Source organism: Aplysia californica, unplaced genomic scaffold, assembly GCF_000002075.1.
Source record: "Aplysia californica isolate F4 #8 unplaced genomic scaffold, AplCal3.0 scaffold00621, whole genome shotgun sequence".
Taxonomy (NCBI): Eukaryota; Metazoa; Mollusca; class Gastropoda; order Aplysiida; family Aplysiidae; genus Aplysia; species Aplysia californica.
The window spans coordinates 20,900-41,492 of NW_004797891.1; the positions used below are offsets into that span (position 1 = coordinate 20,900).

The 20,593-nt window shown below is 43.1% G+C and overlaps 2 protein-coding genes across 2 annotated transcripts in view; one reads left to right on the forward strand and one right to left on the reverse strand.

Annotated features, from left to right (window-relative positions):
• Positions 1–2,365: 2,365 nt before the first annotated feature.
• On the forward strand, positions 2,366–10,293 carry LOC106013028 (mediator of RNA polymerase II transcription subunit 13; the record flags this gene model as incomplete). The annotated part of the gene is given in 1 exon segment (XM_013087670.1): positions 2,366–10,293. A coding segment is annotated over 1 exon segment (624 nt), but the record flags the coding sequence as incomplete, so codon positions are not given.
• Positions 10,294–16,589: 6,296 nt separating this feature from the next.
• LOC101854749 overlaps positions 16,590–20,593 on the reverse strand; it is a 7,679-nt gene continuing 3,675 nt past the window's right edge. The window contains exon 2 of the mRNA XM_005107666.3: positions 16,590–18,959. Coding sequence (XP_005107723.1) covers positions 17,856–18,617 — 762 coding nt within the window. The 5' untranslated portion in view covers positions 18,618–18,959 and the 3' untranslated portion in view covers positions 16,590–17,855. The remainder of the gene's footprint in view (positions 18,960–20,593) is intronic.

Sequence of the window (20,593 nt, forward strand, 5' to 3'; positions counted from 1 at the left end):
TAGATAAATGGAGAGAGAGAGAGAGAGAGAGAGAGAGAGAAAGAGAGAGAGAGAGAGACCGAGACAGACAGAGTTTATGTGTGTGTGTGTGTGTGTGTGTGCGCGCGCGTGCGTTTGTATGTGGATGCATGTGCGAACTAGTGTATTTGTGTATGAGCTACTGTGTGTGTGTGTTTGTGTGTTTGTATATATGCGCGCGCGTGCGTGTTACCGTATGTTTGCATGTACGTAACATATGGTGTTATCAAGACTGAGCGCATATTGCGTAAGTGGAGCCCTCGAGGTCTGCTCACTCTTGCTCGTCTTGGGGAGACGTTCTGGATGAAAGCCATGCCCTTTTTATTCCCTCTCTTCTTCTTTTTTCCCCCTTTCTACGCCGATCAATTTTCTTGTCGAAGACGAATTTCCAAGACGGAATTGGGGTAGTGGCTTGGCCGCGATAAATTCAGTAGCTGGCTCCTTCATTGATCTGTGCAGTGAAAGAACATCTGTCGAATTGCAGGCTGTGAGCGTCTGTGAGCAATTGGTTAGATCTGGTATATGTGTGTGTGTGTGTGCGCGCATTTGTTTGTGTTTGTGTGTTGTATGTGTTTGTGTGTGTTGTGTGTGTTTGTGTTTGTGTGTCAGCATGTGTGTGTGTGTCTATGTGTGTGTGTGTGTGTGTGTGTGTGTGAGAGAGAGAGAGAGAGAGAGAGAGAGAGAGAGAGAGAGAGAGAGTTTGAGTGTGAGCGTGAGTGTGTATGTGTGTGTATGCATGTATGTGTGTGTGTTTGGAAATATTGAATCTGCCGTTGGCGTTGGCTAGAACAAAAAAGGCGTTTAAACACGAAGACTGCACCAAGTGTACGTGGAGATCTGAAGTAAATAAGGGAAGTAGACAAGAGATGATAACATTCCACGATACTCTTATCGGTCCAACTGAAAGATTCCAAAGGAAGATTAGAAAAGAGCAGATGCGTGCAGAAATTAATGACACATTTTAAAAGCAAAAAGAGCTGACTGAGGAAATAACGTGAATATTGGAAATGGCGAATAAAATAGACAAAATTGCATAGGTTTAACGCCTTTGGCAGCACTGTAAGGTTATTTAAAAGGCGGGGCATCCAAATTTAACGTCCATTTTTTATAACACCGAGCCAAATGGGAAAATATGTGTATAGCACTTCCTAAGGACACAATTACATCGGATAGTGCTGAGCTTCGAACCCAAGAACCTGCAATCTCACGAAGAATGTATCCTCTAAACTACCGGACTCGGAATTTTAAGAGCACAAGTCTGGTCGCCTAACCTCTAAATTATTGGTCTCGCAATCTCACGATTACGAGGCCAGTAGCCTAACGACTAAATAACTGGCACTGCCATGGAAAATAAAGGACTTGTACAGTAATGGAAGATAATAATAATATTATGTAGGGAGAAAATGAAATGACCGTCAGGACAGATCCCCTCGTTTTCCCAGAGGCAATATAGATCCCCTCTCCGCACTCTTGCATATCGATCTGTTATTGTGATGGTCGAAGGCTGCTGTAAAAATTGCGCGCTTCCACGATGGTCGGCACAGCCGCCGAGATATTAAGATAACGCAGCCCTGCTTCGTCTGATGACCATTTCCGGTCGTCTATTGGTCAAAACGGCGTCAGGAATCATTTCTGATATAGAGGAAAATATTAAATGTTAATGACAAGTTCTCGGTACGAAATTGAGTGGGGGGGGGGGAGAGGGAGAGAGAGAGAGAGAGAGAGAGAGAGAGAGAGAGAGAGAGAGAGAGAGAGAGAGTGAGTGAGTGAGTGAGTGAGTGAGTGAGTGAGTGAGTGAGTGAGTGAGTGAGTGAGAGAGAGGACGAGAGAGAGAGAGAGAGAGAGAGAGAGAGAGAGAGAGAGAGAGAGAGAGAGAATGAAAACAGAGACGGAGAAAATGAGAGATAGAAGGAGCAAATGAATGAGAGGGATGTGAGCGGGGTAGGAGGGAGACGTGAGAGAGAGAGCCTCTCACTTTACTTTTTTTTCATCCCTAAAATGATCCTCAGAAGTATCATCATCGTGTGCCTATCAAATGTATCGGTGCTTTCTTGCACAACGTACACCACTTATTAGTCCTTTTTTTTTTACAGCTATAGGAAGTTGAGGCTTTCTGTTGTTTCTGTTTTTCCTCAGCTCTTTCACAACTTTAAAATTCTCATGATTTCTTGTGTCTCTTTCTTCCTCGGATCTTTTGCAACTATAACTTTCTTTTTTCTGTGTATTCCTCAGCTCTTTCACAACTATCAGATTCTCATGATTTCGTTTGTTTCTTGTTTTCCTCAACTCTTTCACAAGTAGATATCTATAAAAGATTCTCACGTTTTCTGTTGTTTCTGTCTTCCCCAGCCTGGAAAGCAGAGACAACCCGTTTCTGCCCGGAGGCGACTTATCCCGCGAGGCCGAGGACCTGCTGTCCCGCGCCACCATCATCCGCGACAACTTCTACCTCAACGAGGAGGAGAAGCGAACACTACAGCTGCAACAGCAGCAAGAACAGCTGCTGCAGCAGCAACAGCAACAGCAGCAGCAACACCAGCAGAGCGAGCAGCCACAGAAACAAGCCAGGGGAGGCAAGCACGTCCAGATCGTGGACCACCTGGACGGCGCTGACCATGGCAACAACCACAACAACTCTACTTCCGAGCATGCGCAGACGAACAACAACTCCTTGTTGCCCGGCGACGTGGAGGAAAGAATCTCGCCTCAGACGGCAGGAGCCACCGCCGCCTCCCCCTCCCCACACGCTGACGGAGACACGCCCAGGGAGAACGGCAAGGTCGGTGACCCCTCGGCGCCGGTGTCCGCGGACGGTGTCAAAGTTTCTATTCCAGCAGACGGGGAGGGGCAGTCCAAGCCTGGAGGAGGGGGCGCGCCGGACTCCCAGGGGAACAACGGGCCGGCCACCGGAGACTTGCAAGTTCAGGACGCCGAGAAAAAACGACGGAACAAATGCTGCACGATCATGTAGGGCTGGGGCTGGGGCTGGGCTGCCCATCGGCTCTTCGTGTGTCGCTCTTGGCCTGTCGTACACGGGAACTGAGCTCGTGACGCGCCTGCCCTAAGGGGTGAGCATCGCCCACCGCTCACAAGTCGGCATTGGATAACTGGTTTGAGAGGATCTTAATGGTTCCACGAGTTTTGGATGAACTGGTTTGACGAGATCTTTTATGGTTCCACTAGCTTTGGATAACTGGTTTGAGGGGATCGTAATGGTTCCACTAGCATTGGATAACTGGTTTGAGGGGATCTTTATCGTCCTACTAGCTTTGAATAGCTGATCGGTATTGGATAACCGGTTTGAGAGGATTTTTGTGGTTCCACTAGCTTTGGATAACTGGTTTGAGATGTGGATCCAAATGATTTCTCTGCGTTGCTGGTTTTTGGGGAAAGCAATGAATATTAATGTGATGCACCTGGGGGTTTTGTTCCGGAATCGCCCTTGGATAATGATATAATGTGTGTGTGGATACTTGGTGCTTCTGTAATGAATTCTTCCCCTCGATGTTGTAGCAGAATGTTCTCGTCCATCGTGACGAAGAATTCTGTCTTGTTGGATGTATGAATGTGACCCGTGTACGTAATGAGATAGGACAGAATTCCCAGTCGGAATAAGTAGAATTTTCCGAATAATGTAAGCAGGAGTAGCCGTGGAATAATGCTGGATTGTGTTCGTCACCAATAGTTTGTGACATCTGCCGTGTAGTGACCTCAATGTCTCTCCTTGACTGTCTCACTTACGGTGCATTTACTCCACAAAACGATTTGGGGACGGACTGTTTTCACCATATGGATACAGGGAGATTATAAGGAAATAAACGACTCGGTCTTCGTTCTGTGTGGAGTGAGGGTGTGGTCTGTGCCAGCAATCCCAGCGGAGAGTCAGGTCGAAATGCTGCAACAACAGAGCGTTTGTGAAGGGAAGAGAGCACACATGCTACGATGTTAAACCGGCATACCATGTAGGTGACACAAACCATCGTGAAAACAACAATACTGCTACAGAACGTAGAATGGCTGGACTGTCACTTGGCTCTTGGCAATATTCCCACGTTGAGCCTAATGTCCCAATAAACATATTGGAAGGGATACAGAGAGGCTCTGTAAGATATACTGCCGATGAGTAACCCACTTATCCCTGACTTCTAAGAGCGTCACTTCTTTGTGAATTGGAGTTTTGGATGTGTCTGTTACTCACAGACTCAAGTCACCACGTTTCTTAGCCTGTTGAGAGCAATGGCGATGTACTGGAGACAGATCGTTTGTTGAGTGTCAACATGTGCAGACCGACCTATATCTCTCTCCATGTTCACTGCCATGAAAGTGACCTTTAAAGATTACAAAAAGCATACAAAGAATCCAACTATGTCCAATGTCATTTGTGAGCGGTGGAGCCAAACAAGATGTGTTCGAAGAGGAATAAATAACTCGACCGAAATTCTCCGGTCTTTCAAAGGGTTTGCGTTTGACTATGCTTTCATCCAGTGTTCCTCTCGTTTGTTTCCATTTGATCATCTCGCTGTACAGATTTTCCAATAATTACATTTCAGCATGATCATCCTCGGCTTCTCATTTCCAGATCTTTTACTTACGACATGCCTTGTCCCTGGCCTTTCCCATAGAGTCGGACGTGTGACGTGTAGTCAAATCGGACGCAGGACGTACTGTCACGTCGGAGCATGATGTATTGTCAAATCCGGCGTTGAGGTATCGTCAGATCTGACGTCTGACGTACCGTCAAATCGGACGTATTATCCAGTGTGGTGTATAGTCCAGACGTTTACCCAGACTGTTTGCAAGCCATTTCACCGTGATCAATGAATCAGTCGATGTTCATGATTCCAAGAATAATATAGTCGTCGACTACGGTCCTATTATTTCTCGTGTACTGCTGTTTCGTTCTGTTACTCTGCATAGCACGACGTTCTGACACGTTCAGGAGCAACCCCCCCGCCCCTAAAAATAAAAAAAATTGCCTCTCTCAGATGGAAGACAGTTGTCGTTACCACCAGCAGTACCTATGTTGATTTACGACTGTTTCAAATCCTCTAAATTTTCTCCATAACTCACATTTTTTAAAGTCTCAGAAGTCATCGCACCATGCTGAAAGTTCATGACCTCATTAGACAACGTCACTTCCGCTAGTGCAGCTTACATACATCGTTTGTTTCTCTCGTACAATTCGCCTTTCAGCGTCATTTCAGAGTCACGTGTTTCTTTCCACGACACAGCTGCAGACGAGAATATATTTATTTCACTTGAAAAGTGAAGTTGGAGCAAAGAGTGACCAGGATTTTCTTTCTACCCTCGGATTAAGATTCAGAGTCTTTGGAAGACAGTCGGCAACAACCCTAGCAGGCAGAATTATTTACTCATAAGTTTTGTAATGGATACGAAGAATGCAAGTGATTCTAGGCCATGGCGTCCTCTGGGATTTGGTCAACACCTTTCGAGCATTGGAAAGACTTTAGAAGTCGGAACAGAACAACTTTGACCGGGCCTGCTGGTTGTATGTAACTGGTGTTACTGTTGCAGTAGAACAAGCTATGACATCATATCGTCTGTCCATCCCAGAGCGAACTTTACAAGTCATCCATCATTTCAAAATGTCATCATCAATTCATCAAGTATTATCGGTGTTTCAAAAGCTGCTATGCTTTCCTTTGGGCCTTAATTGAATCAGTGTTTCGATATATGTTTTGTGTGATGTGTTCAAATATATGTCAGCAATCGTCTTGTTTGCGTCATAATGTAGATTTTTGGGCTTTGTTCCTCTCAGTCATGATCTTATCAAATGCAAGACAACTGGAGTTATAATCACCCATTTCAATTCTCAAAGCTCTATGTCTTATTTGTTGATAGTGATTTGTTTAGAGACAAACCGTTTTAACTATCTCGAGGGTTGTTGTTATTTTTTTCCTAAGCGCATCTTGAGATCATGTGAGGAGAAAGAGAAACAATATGTTCAAAATTACGTCAGAAGTGTAAGTTGGTAAACTCTTAAACTTAAACCGGCGTTTTCATGAGACAGATTGATGAAAGGACTAAGTATCGCATAGCTTTGATACCGGGGAAAGCCATAAGCTGAGATATAAATTGTAGACGTTCAAGCGCTGTGCTGTTTGCGTTGTTGGGGATTTTTTCCTTTTGTCGCCGGAGAAGATGCCCTTTAATAGATCAGCACCACGTGACTGATACATTTGAAGTCCAGTCCCTGAGGTCTAAAGTTCTAGACTGACCTCGGACACGAAATGAAAAAAAAAATGTATTCTTAACTCTCCAGTGCCCACAACAAGAGATATCGGTATAAACATTATTACCATCTGCGGCACTGGTGTAAAGCAATATAAATTAGTCTAAACTCTCAAGTCGATTTAATAAGGTGACAATATTTGCCCCCCCTCCCCCCAAAAAAATAAAATAAAATAAAATAAGTCCAGACAGTAATAAAAACGTATACAAATCTGTAAGAGATGTTTCAAATACTTCACCCAAGGGGCGTTAGACGGGTTAAACAGAAGGGGAGGCGTTGGAAACTTTCCCTCATGAGCTATGAACACTACAGTAGAAACAAGGAAAAGTAACAAGTACTTATGAATAAGTACCGACTGATGAAAGAGCCTTTTTTTTCAATTCCAAAATATCACCTAAATATTTGTTAGATTGGATCTAGGTTCGTTAAGAAATCTCACAAGCAGAATGTTATGTACCTTCGAGAAGGCCTTTAAACGTCAGTTTTAACAGAAACTTGCTGTGAAACGGGCAGCATTATAAGAAGACAGTTCTATAATTCTTCTTCTTCTCATTCCCGTCTTTTTCTTATCACACTCTCGCTTTCATGTGTGGTTTGTTTTTTTTTTCGCCTCCCCTGTCGTCCTTTGTGGTAGAGAAAAGACGGAAGAAGAAGAAGAAGAAGAAGAAGAAGAAGAAGAAGAAGAAGAAGAAGAAGAGGAGGAGGAGGAGGAGGAAATGCATTGTTCCTATTTTCGACCTTTAAGGGATTTCGGTTTCGTAATTCGATTCAATACATTTTTTATATTTTGCTGTGTATTTCGATATTTTCGGAATTTTCGAGAATTAGTATCCACCATCACTAACTTCCCCTATAGACATACTTTTGTTTCGATACCCGCGGGAATCTAGTAGGGATAAAAGCTTAACAGTTTCGATGTGCATGAGATTTTGATTTTCTTTTAGTTTCGATGACACATCAAATGAGTTGTAAGTCCTGAAGGGCGAAGATCAAAGGCACGTTATTTGATGAGAAGTTAGAAATATAAGAGGTTGCAATACCAGCTTCAACGACATAAAGCAAGAGGAAATAGAGACTATAAGATAGTGTTTCGTTTTCCTTTTAACCACTGGTAGCTTTTGCCGCTTCAAATGTAGGATTTTGTTAGGGTGTTTTGTTACGGTTCTATGTCTGGGTTGTGTGCTTCCTGTTCTCCTTGTTTGATGATGATGATGATGATGATGATGATGATGATGATGATGATGATGATGATGATGATGATGATGATGATGATGATGATGATGATGAATGATGATGACGACGACGACTACGATGATGATGACGATAAATTAAAGTCGTAGGATAGGCAATCTCTTCCTGCTGCAGTGAGATTTTACGTTTTCTTTTTGCAGCGCATTTAATTGTGACAACACTACGGAAAATGACAAAGGTTTGTACTTAGATCTACTGCTCTCATCCCCCCCCAGACTTTGAGAATTGTGAGAGTTCTTGCAAGAAGCGTCGATTGTTTGACGATGATCGTAATATACAGGGTGTCTCTCGCTAGACGCACCATGGGGAAAATACACTAAGCCTACACAATGGCTCCAAAGTGCGCAGATATTGAACTGCTCCACAAATAGTAATGTGTATTTTCCCCATTGTGCGTCTAGCGAGAGACACCCTGTACTCCCATGCTTTCTTCATGACTCGTGCATTGTCATTCAAGTTAGTTCCTTTCTTTTTACTGCTTTAAAATTTTGCTAAGGGGACAGTTCGGTAAGGTTTTCGCTGAGGAGGGGGGGGGGATCTGGTTGTTGTTTCTTGAGTTTTTAGGCCCTTTTTAAGACTGGAAGTAAGGGAGTTAAGCTTTTCAGATTTTATTTGTCTCGGGTTTTTTGTGTTTACTATTTTTGTTTTAAAAATCGTGAATGCTTTATCGGCTGTGACAGATGTGAATGATAAGAAGATGGGTGTCTCTCGTGAATACACTCTTGTAAACAGATCATATTATTTTACTTTTCAGATTGGTCCTTTACTTCAGTCACGTGATCATAATTATATCACGTGCCCGCTGTAACATACTGACATGATACGTTTTTCAATTGTCATGACATGAATCGTTTATTATCTCATTTTTGTTTGTTTTGTTTTGTTTTATTTATTTTTTCTTACCACTATTTTGTTTCGTTGTGTTGCATCCTTTGTGTGTGTTTTGATGCTGTAATCCTTTCACGTGGTGTATACACACACTACACACCACCCTTATGAGATCAGGCTGTCCTTTTCCGTGTCGTGTGTCGTTGTAGTGTGTATAATATGTGTAGAACGTGTGGCATGGTCTTTCAGAGATCATGGGGGTACCGGTAACGAAGATGTACTTTCTTTGCATTTTAGGAAGCGGGTACGTCTTCAAATCAATTGAAGTTGTACATTTTATTATTACTGTTATTATCGTTTTTGAAAAAGGCAGACCTTTTACTTGCTCCCTGAGAACAATCAATCACACCAATCGCTAATAACTTTTTGAAATTAGAAGTGCCCTTTGAATACTTAATTGGAATTTGAAGATTTGCTTATTACCATATACACAATAATTGTAGACAGAAAATGTAAACAGTTCTTAAGTGATGTTAGTACTGTCTTAATTATAAGACAGCAGGTGCTTTGTCGCATGATTATATTAACGAATACATGGTACATTTTTTTAATCAACAAAAGTTTTATCAAGGGCTGGCGCGACAAGCAGCATCAGTCCTAAGGAACTGTCTATGGCAAGGCTTCTTCGATTTAAGGGGAATTGTGTTTATCAGTAAAGTAGTGACACTAAGATAATAGCAAGAAGATCTGACATTTGATAGCAGATATATTGAAATTTGTGAGTGTAAACAGTGGTACCGTAGGGGTTCACAAGGTAGGAAGATGCGATAGTTCCAGATAAGCTATGATGCATAACCGATAAACAGAGAGGGGAGAAAAAGAATAATTCTCTTATTTCTGCAGTCACGAGTTGTTCCCTTTCAAAGAGCATGAAACTAAATATTTCAGTGATAGTGCCCTTCTTCAGTAATCTCGCTAAACGTCTCCCATCTGCCTTTTGCTTTTTTTCTGTTAAATTGTAATTTTTTTAAAGAAAAAAAAGTCGACCCTTCCTTGCGCTGTGCATACGCTTACTTCAAGTGATAATAATAATGAGGAGGAAAACCGATTTTGAAAGGTTTTTCTTTTTCCGTTGAAAGTGTTTAGTAGTTCAGGCACTGACATTTGTTTGAGGCTTCCACTGTATCTTTGGCAAACTTTTCTAGACATAGGCCTAAATAATCTTGCCCTGGTAGTTGTTTTCTTTCTGTAGCCGTATACACTTGCAGTCTCGCCGTAGCAGTACAAAAACAAAACAAAACAAAACAAAAAACGTTGTTATTTTTATTTAATTTTTTGGTAGGCCCTATTCATTTATTTTTCTTTTCTTCTCCCTTTCACCAGTGTTTGGGTAAAATCAGAAAAGAAAAAAAATATTTTCAAAAATGTTATAATGTTTTTGTGTCTCGGGGTCGACTTGTGACTAAATGGAGAAGCTGAAAAAAAAAAATGATTGCGAGTCCTGTTGTGTGGTTTGTTTTTGTCTTGAACTACGTTTGTTTTTGTGGGGATTTTCTCTTATTTTCTGAGCTCATTGGTACAAAATCATCGTCTCTAAAGTCAGCGAAATCTGGAGAAAAAAAAATCAACCCAAAAAAAAATATAATATATAAAAAATCGGGAAGCAAACAACGTATTTTTGTCACGACTACTGTGCAATAAGCCACGGGAGACAACTGCCGAAAAAAAATGGGTGCTCTCATGATTATTTCCCTTTATCATATCCCTTTTGTAAGATGATCACCCTTAATTTGCTTTCATCTATACATGTGTTATGAGTTCCGCATTATCAAAATTATTCTGACACACGCTAGTGCAGCGGTTTAAACTCGTTTGTAGGTTGAAATGACTGTTCTTTATTGAATAATTTATTGATTTTAATGTCATTAAATGTGCTTAATTTATACTTTGTTTTTGTTGATTTCATATCCTCACCATTAACATGCATGATCACTTATGATTTGTGTTGCATAGAAATGGACGCCAAGATATTTAATTGGACGCCAAGATATTGATAGCTGTCTGGAGTCCAGAACTCAACTTGGATGGGCTAGCCATGTCGTAAGAATGTCTGATTTCAGAATCCCAAAGACAGTATTCTTTTCTGAACTGTCCTCAGGGAAGCGTAAGGTTGGGGCACAAAAAAGACACTACAAAGGCACCCTGAAAATGTCTGTGAAGGATTTCAACATTAACCCTTTGACCTGGGAGAGCCTAGCTTCTAACAAACCCAGCTAGAGAGCAGCAATCACAGAGGGCAGCAAGTCATAATATGAGGCTTCACGAATTGACCCTATCCGTACGTCGTGTTTTACTTTCGTATCCTTACGACGTGGGGAACTCTGTACCACCACTTTCCAAAGAGGAAATTTACTCGTTATTCCGATCCGTACGCTTTGTATAGCAGTCTGTCAAAATGATTTTCTGAGAAATACTGAAAGTTTCAAAGAGATCTCCGCATTGCCTCTCACAGCCAGCTGCTTTGAATATCTTCAAAACACTTTCTCCTCCTTTTTACTAAAATATTGATACCAGATTAAGGCAGAGAGCAAAGATGGTACAAAATAAGATGGTTCACTCAGCCAAAAAAATGTCCCCGAAAGTCCGCGAAATGGCTCAGATGGCGCTGCAGTCTTGAAGCTCTGTTTCGTTTTTCCAGAAGAAGAATGGGAATAGCACCCCCTTGCGTGCGCAGATCAACTGCTGTTCATCAGCTGTTCGGGTTCATTCAGTGCGGAATTTTAAGGGTTTTATTTTCATATTTTAATGACCTCTCGCTTCTCATTCTTAAGTCAAATTAAACGAAGAAAATAGTCGCCTCCTCCTCAGGAAGAGGTTTATTGTCAGCGTAACCATTTTAAAAAAAGCGTTCTTCCGAAATTTGAATTCTTATTTATTCAAAAACTTGTTGGTTTCACTTTGATTTTTTTCAAACAAGTAGGGTAACTCTGTTCGCAAAGGGTGCGCATTTGTGAAGAGGGCGCCACCGAATTTTGAGGACACTTTTTTAATTGGCTCAAAGAGAAGTGAACCCTCTTGTTGTATAGACGCATTGACTATTAGGTGGAATCGGTTACTTAATTTCGTCCAAAAACTGGATATACTGTCTTATAAGTTAAAACTCCAGTGTGGATCACCATAAGAGTTCTCTTATATATTGAAATCTTCACCCGTCAGCTCACTGGCGTCTGTGGTGTAACGGTTAGACGCCTTGCCGTGGCATGCAGGAGACCACAGTTCGATTCCCAAGTTGGGAGAATCTCTCTGAAGTACCTTGGTCTTTCTGCTTTACTAGTGTTTCCCTCTCAGCCCTGGTTGGCTCTTGACATGCAGCCTAAATGGTCTAAATTTTGTCGACATAAACAAAAAACCTGTCAGCTCGCTTGACCAAAGGGAGAGAAAATGTGGTCACAATGTGGGGTAGGTTCAGATCCCTTTTCAGCACTCTACACGGACAAGCGACCTGAGAAAGCAGTTAGAGGCTCCCCCAACCCACTCTGTTGTTTCTGTCTGTTTTTCTTGATTTTTTCCAGCACCAAACGACCACTGCCATGTCGAATTCCGTCTGTTTACTCAAACAAACAAGACTTGAGGTCCATCTCCGATAGTGGGAAGTGTCCTGTAGTGTGAGAAATATTCTTTCTCAGAAAACCGTACATTTTTTTATATATTGATACCCTGCTGGGTTTTTTTTTAACGAGTTCATCTGCATTGGAGTACAATGTGGGGCTGAAATGGAAGTAAAAGAGAGGAGGAAAACTGAAAAAATGTCGGGGGGGGGGGGGTGTTAAGGAGAGAGAGAGTGGAGAGTGGGAAAGTGTTAGTGAGGGAGAAGAGAGCTGATAGAGCAGTGGACCTTGCAAAGAAGGATGAGGAATAACCACCTCGTCAAAAACAACACATTGTGCGCCCTGTCAGAAGTTTTAGCTGCAAAGATGTCCCTCTCTAGGTAGAGCAGTGGAGCTTGCAATGAAGGAGGATGAAGGCGACAACGAGAAGAGCAAAGATAATGATGACCATTTAACTAAAATAGCCCGCCACTGGTAGATTTAAGAACGACACACATCAGCGTTTGAGCGTCATCACAACAGCCACGACACAATTAAAGACACCCTTGTCATGTCAAATCAGGTGTAATTTCAAAATAAAACAAGAACCGGCATTTATGGTGTTGCAGCAAAGACCATGAATAACAAAACAGTTCACTCCTCTCTTTGAGCCAATTAAAAAAGTGTCCTCAAAATTCGGTGGCGCCCTCTTCGAAAAAGTGCGGACTTTGCGATAAGAGTTACCCTACTTGTGTGAAAAACAGTAAAAGAGAAACTAACAGACTGTGTTATTCCTATTCTTCTTCTGGAGAAACGAAGGAGAGCTTCAAAACAAAGACTGCAGCAGGCAGGCAGGATCGAAGTCCGCCTCTTTAATGATCTGTGTGTGTCGATGGGAGTGTAAAAACACCTAGATCTACATTGAAAACAGATTAAACAATGAATTTGTTTAAGGTGGAAAATAAAGACCTTGCTCAAAAACAACACAAAATTATGTGCCCTTTTAGAAGTTTTATTTGCAGAGGAGATGTCCCTCTCCCTTATATCTCCTTCTCCCAGTCCTTCTCCCATTTCGTCTGCTTGTCCATGTTCCACCTTGACGACATCTCATGTTTCTTTTACCCTTCCTCCTCCTCCCCTTCCTCCTCCTCCTCCTCCTCCTCCTCCTCCTCCTCCTCCTCCTCCTCCTCCTCCTCCTCATCATCATCATCATCATCATCATCATCATCACCATCATCATTGTAAGTAGCAGGGAATAAAAAAAGGGTTGAGACTGGTACTGGTAGAATTTTCAAAGTTTATACAGGTTCAACGTTTCCCCCTGTAAAGGGCTTCATCGGGAACATGATACAAAAAAAAATAATGTAAGATCTAATGGGCTACAAGCTATAGCTTGTCTATATATCATCATCATCATCATCATCATCATCATCATCATCATCATCATCATCATCATCAAGTTTCTCATTTTGCCTTTGCCTCTTTGTCCCCTCTCCACACCTCTTCCATCATTTTGTCATGCCTTCATTTAGGCCGAAGGGCTAGAGCTAGAATTCAGACGCCGCTGAATCGGAAAAGGGAAGTAAAAAGTCACGCCTTCATAGACTGACCAACAAGTTCCATTCATATTGAAAGAAAGTCCTGGCGGTCACCGACTGTGTCACTTGCATCAGATTTATCAAATGTGTCAAATGGGCAGGTGCACCGCGTATAAAGAGTTAACGGGGGTTCTCGTGGTCGAGAGGTAAAGGTGTTCAATCGTTCAATATGTCCCGGGTTCGAATCCGGATAGCGACGGATATTTTTCTCCTCTATTTTTTTTCCCTTTACATCTTTTCCTGCTCTCAACAATGTTCTGTCGTCTGCTTTCGTCTCCGCTTTCTGCCCCGACCCCCTCGCCTCCGTCCACTCACCCCTTTGCTCCCTCCTCTGGGCCCCTGACTCTTTCTGCAGCTCCAACTGTTGTCTGTCAGCCACACCCCTGATCCTATGGTAGGTAAGATCTAACACCTAGCCTTCTCGGATAATGACGAAAAATCTCAGAGGTCCTGTGTGCAAGATGCGCACGTTAAAGATCCCTTGGCCGTCCAAAATCGATAAGAGTAGGCTTCGGCCGCCACCCGGGCAAAATTTGGAATTTTTTCTTTCTTTTTTTTTTCTTTTTCTTTCCCGTGGTTGGGGCAACCGTGGGGGCACCACTGCATCTGACAGCCAGCTCTCGCCTTTTCTCTCTGCCATCTGCTTTCTTCAGATTGTCACCCATCGTCTCCCCTGTCCACTCTGTGATGTTATCCTCCCTTCTCCTTCTCTGCCTTCCTCTCTTTCTCTCTCCTTGTACGGTTCCTTGTAGGGTTGTTTTGGCAAGTCCTGTGGATCTTGTGAATTTTCTACCAACTGTTTTAAAGTGTCCCGCGCGCTCATATGACCTTATGCAGTTGCGAGCTCCGTAAAATACTTACCAAAAAAAAGAAGAAAAAAAATTATCCGTGGTCGCTGTTCCATTAGTCACGCCCCAATCTGTCTAACGAGAGCCGGCCCTCGGGTGACAGTTACACAAAGGTAAACATTGTGTGCTCAGTGAGGTGGCAAATCCTCCCACTCCCAACACCGGCACCGTCGAGGCACAGTATCTATCCGGAGACGTCTCCGACGGAGATAGACCAATCAAAATGCTTTGTGCCTCTAGACCAAGTAAATAAAATCTGGGGGGTTACAAGGGAGCATGCTCCCCCCTTCCAGTTTTAACCCATAATTTGATATTTTGCAGTTACGTTTGAATTGAAATTTTCTTGAAAATACTTAATTTGCGACAGTATTAGTGGCTATATGATGCGTGATCTGCAGCAAACAATATGCAGTTTGACACCCCCCCCCCCCAAAGCAGTGCATCTGAGTGAGGGAGTGCGTCTCCGAATAGTTCCAAGGTGCTCGCCGGAGACGTCTCCGAATATCGTCTGTCCCGTCGAGGAGGGGATACAGCTCTTCGCTGTCCGACAACAAAGACTGCGGTGAGAAAGACAAACTTTGTGATTGCTAATTTATTCAAGTATGACAGACAGCGAGAGACAATGTACCTGTGTGACAGACACTTGAGCAGGGTTTGAAGAACATACTTGGTCTGACCTCACCTCTGTCAAACAGTGATTAGTAGAGCCAACTCCTACGGGCAAATTGGGTTCGAAAATGAAATTGTGTCCGCTAGTTTAACGCCCTTTGCAACACTGTGAGGAGTGTTATTTCAGAGACAGACTTCCAAATTCAACGTTTATCTCTTTTTCGTTTGTTTGTTTGTTTGTTTGATTTGTTAAAGTAAAGAGAAGCACATCAACACAATAAACGTCATTTAGCGCTGGGGAAAAGTAAGACAGACAGAACAACAGAGGGAAAGGTAACAAGTAGGACCTACCAGTGGCGCCCTCCAACCACCCGAGTTCACCTCCGAGAGGACCGAGCCAGACAGGAAAAGTCTTGTAAAGTGTCTTTCTAAAGGACACAGCGGAGGCTCTCGTAGCCTAGAGGTTAAGGTGTTGGCCTCTCGTTCAAAGATCCCGGGTTCGAATCCGGGTAGGGACCGAAAAAAATTCTTCTCTAAAATTGTCTCCTTTCACCTCCTCTTGCAATGTTCTGTCGTTTGCTTTCGTCTCCTCTTTCTGCCCCCACCCCTTCACCTCCTTTGCCCCCTCCTTTGGGCTCCTGACTCTTTCTGCAGCATTTCTACTGCTACTCCTTGACTCCTTCTTACTGTTGTCTTTCAGCCACACCCCTTGTCTTCTGGTAGGAAATATCTACACCTAGCCTTCTCGGACAACGGCGAAAAATCTCCCAGGGCCCGTGTGTAACTAGTGTAAGTTGCGCACATTAATTTTTTAAAAGATATCTTGGTGGTCTAAAATTGATCCGATAAGAGTACGCTTCGGCCACCACCCAGGCAAAATTCAAAATTCCCTGCCAACTGAAAAAGTTTTATAATGTGTCCCGCGCGCTCATATGACTTTATGCAATTGCAAGCGCCGTAAAACACATGCCCCCAAAAAAAAAATAATAACACAACATCATAGAAACCCTAATTCACTAATTGAGACTCGAACCCTCCAACCCGCAATCTCACGTTTACGCGAGCCCGGTGCCCTAACTACTGGACTGCCAAGGTCACCAACCCGGGTTCACAATACTGTACTAGTGTCTTTAGACAAACGTTTATTGCCGTTGTTGTTGCTATGTATTGTCGGTGTTTTTGTTTGTGTTTTGAATTGTTTTTTCGAAAGGGGGGGGGGGTGCGAGAGTGAACGAGAGAGAGAGGGGGATAGATAGATAGATAGATAGATAGATAGATAGATAGATAGATAGATAGATAGATAGATAGATAGATAGATAGATAGATAGATAGATAGATAGATAGATAGATAGATAGATAGATAGAGAGAGAGAGAGAGAGAGAGGGGGGGGGCGGTGGTGTATAACTAAAGATGGCATGTTCCAAGAAATGTTTATGTGTGTGTGGCAGGAAAGGGGATGGGGTGGGGTGGCAAAGAAGTAAGAGAGAGAGAGAGAGAGAGAGAGAGAGAGAGAGAGAGAGAGAGAGAGAGAGAGAGAGAGAGGGGGGGGGGGTGAAAACTCTCCCCAGAGTGGCACTGAAGGAACAAGGTCATCAGTTGTAGGTCGAGTTTTTGACATAACTCACAGTGTATTTATAATGGGAGCTAAAAGCAAAACAATTATAACCAACAAACCTACAAAATAAAGAAAAACGACAGACAAAGTGTTCCAGAACATACCACAGATCCATGCATTACAATAGTGTACACCCATGCTGATAAATTATATATTATTATAACAGGATGCACTAGAATTGTTTCCTCTTTGGAGTTGTCTAACCTTCAATCAATGTCCTCTTTCAATACTTTCATGGAGCTCAAAATATTATTCCCCGCTGTCACATGGGTCACAGAGACAGAAACAAGAACAATAATAACTGTACATGTATGTGTCACGACGCGGTGGAATCAGCTCTCGTCAGTTTTTGGATATTTAGAGTTATTAGTATCACCTTAAAACTTGTTAATTTTATGTCTTGCTTTTGGCGAGAAAAAAAAACCCATGCATCTTGATTAAAAATCAAGATAATATTTGCAATGGAAGGGTATGGGGGTCGTCTCGTGTCAGAGGTAAAATTAATGAGAAAATGGCCGCCAAAGTTTGGCGACTTCCAAAGCCTGAGAGTCTTTGGAAAATGCACTTTTACATTTTTTGTGCCCTTTATCAATCTTTTTCAGTAAAATCCACAGAGATATGTGTTCCTAAATGGACATAGAAAGTATTGAGTGAAAAAAACCACGAAAACCTGAAAAAGATTTCCCAGCGGTCAGAAAAATGTCGGTTTCCTTGGTTACATTATTTTGACCAGCACCTGATTTCGCCACGCTGCCTCACATATTATATTTGTGCACTCGTTCTTTTTTCGCACTGAGATCTGGAAAGGAGGGCGGGGGTGAATAACTAAAGATGGCATGTTCCCAGAAGTGTTTATGCGTGTGTGCCAGGAAAAGAGGGGGGGGGGGGGGGGGCAAAGCAGTAAAATCTAGAGAAAAAAAGTTATGACATTGTTTTGAGATGTACAGTTCCTGAGATGAAATCTTGGAATAATGTGGTCACGATGTTAGATTCTTTCATGACTAAAGAATGATAATAAACTTGCTGTCTACATGATTTAATGTATCGACTAGATCTATGTTTGAGAGATATTCTTTAGGAATCAGCAGTGAATTTATCTAGAATACTTTACCACATACAAATATACTATCTATCGGGGAGAAAAAAAAACCCTCAGTGTCATATGAATCGAGACAGTTTTGCGTATTGTTTAATCTAATATTTAGGGCTTTGGAAAAAAGGGGGAAAGGGGGTGGGGAGGTCACATTCTAGTTATTCGAAACTGCATTGATATTCCGATGAAGAAGTTTTGGGAAATTCCCCAGCTTGGAATCACTGGTGAGTTGCTCTTCCTTGACCGTGCTCAGGCTGTACACAGTTCCCGCCCCCGCCCGCCCCCTCTCCCGACGCCAGAGACTGAAGGGCATGGCCCCTTCCTTGACCACCCGGGAGTCTCTACCTGTGTACTGTACCGCAGATGAGTTGCCTTTGAGCGGGTCTAGGTACTTTGGCTTTCGAGACATCGCAACGGGTCTACCTTTGAATGAGTTTTCACGCCCGCACGGAATGTAGATAGCCCCTGCAGGAGCTGGTGACACGGACAAGGGAGGGGCGTCTTCCAACTGAGAGGTCTCCAAAGAAGGAGAAGGCGGAGGGGGAGGAGCCAAGTCTATACTCCCGTCCGGTGATTGGCTGTGGAGTTGGATGTACGTGTCTGATAAGGAGAGCCGATGTCTTGGAAGGGGGACGTAACTTTGACTGGGGTCTTCTCGAGCGGTGTAGAACTCGGTCGTACGAGGGGGAGGGCCAAACGTCCTCTGCTTCGCGGAAGGGTGAGCTTTGCGGTACTTGGCGACATACGATCTGTGCATTCTGCGCAGGCGCCGTAGGTACGTCTGGTATACATAGAAACCTTCCATGTTTTTGGTCACCCTCGCCTCCCGCGTGGCCTGTCCCTGTTCTCTGCTCTGACTGGCTAGTTCTGAGTTGGTGGCGGTGAGGAGAGCGCCAAGGTGAATTCTGGGAAGCATGACTGAACCTTGACCACAACAACAACAACTCTGCGGCTATGAACACGCTCCTACACAGCTCCTGGGTGATAAATGAACCTCCAAGTCACACAATAAGAGTTCTTAATTCAAGAATTATAGACACTCCAAACGTCAGAACGGAGAGATGTAAAGATAGTTTTCTTTCCCTGTGACGCCAAGGCGTCCACTGACTGAAACGCCATGGGTAGTTAATGTCCTCTTAGTTCGAATGTCATGTTGCAATGAAGCTCTACTTGCGAAAAATCACTTGAAAATCCATTCTTTTAAAACATTCCTGGCTGTTTTCCAACGTCAAAATCACACAGGTTCAAAGGGTCAGATCTGAAGAAGAGAAGAAAGTTTAAATCATTGGCGAGCCGTCCAAAACACGTCAATTATGCAAATTTCCACAGGACTTAAAAAAGAGAGGCAAGAGTAGGACATTCACCTTTAAAACGTTCATAGAAAGAAAATAGAGAGGACTCTCGCATGCACACGAAAACACACACACACACACACACACACACACACACACACACACAAACACACACACACACTCACACTCAGACACACACACACACACTCACACACAGACACACACACAACTATACACAAAGGGGGAAGAGGAAAGAGCGGGGGGGGGGGGGGGGCGTGAGGAAAACCCTGACTGTTGGTCCGTTGTCTGAATAAGAATAGAGAATTAGTTCTGCCATACGTCTGCTGGCAACAATTTAAATGTCTTCTCTTGGTAAACTCATGACATACAAATACATTGTACAGATAGCGGATGGTTGGTTTGGGGGAGCTACGGTTGGCCTAGATCTTACTCCTTTTCTTTCCTCCCTTTTTTGTCGTCTATCTTGCTTTTTTCTCCTGCACTAAATAGCCGTTTCAGTGTTGACAATCTTGCTTCTCTTTTGTGTCCGTCTGTCTTACTTTTCTCTGCACTAAATAGCCGTTATTCTGTTACTGTTTTCGCTTCTCTCAACACGTACTAAACCCAGACATACGAAGTCTCCCCCTCCAGTAACTGAGGTCTCCGGTAATTTGACACTTGTAGCACACAAAAACGATTGCACAGTCATTCCGCACAGTACAGCGCCGCTCTCCGACACAAGCCCCGTCGTTTGCTATCACCGACAGTTAGAGCTCTACATTAACACCGCGTCAATGGGTCAATCGTCGTTTGCTGTTGCCCTCATGTTTCTGCTTTGATTTTCCTGAATAGACGCGGTCTAAGTTTCCCGCGGGCTTCCCCGACGAGAAGCCCCTTTCGTTCAAATCGCCCCCTCCGTCATAGTTTGGCTTCGTGTTTCTGTTTTTTAATTGTGCGTTCGTGGCTTGAGCTTGACATTCCACGAGATCGTTTCAGTAGCGAGAAGTTGTACAGTAGACCTAAAAACCTTTACAGCTGTACTACATTTGTATTGGTTCATTCCCCAAAGACATCTATTTTTAAAATGCTACTCAAAACACGTTTGGTTCTTACTTTCAAAGTATGTCTATGGTCCCTCTCGAGTCTTTTACTTAGGTTCTGTGTTTATTTATTCGTCCGTGCATATTTTATACTACACTATTAGTCGCAGGTGGTTGGAAGGCTTCACTGATAGATTACGTTCCACTTCTTTTCTTTCTCGCTCCTACCGTTATTTGACGATCTGTCTATTTGTGGGCTGGGTGGTATTGTGGTTAGGCTGATAGGATCGCAACCGAGAGGTCGTGGGTTGGGTTTGAACCCCATGAGGGACCCTACGTTGTGTCCCTAGGAAAAGCATTTTACACGAATTTTCCTCTCTTCACCCAAGTGGTAAAGAGCTTGTCGGTTTGTAAGTGTTTAAGTGCTTGAGTGGCTGCTTGTACTGTGTGCTTTCCGAGAAGCCGAGAACGTCTTTGAGTGTTTTAGGGCCTGTTGGGGTAATAACATAAATTGTTAAGCACAAAGAGCTTGCTGTTAGGCGGGGATATATTATATATAT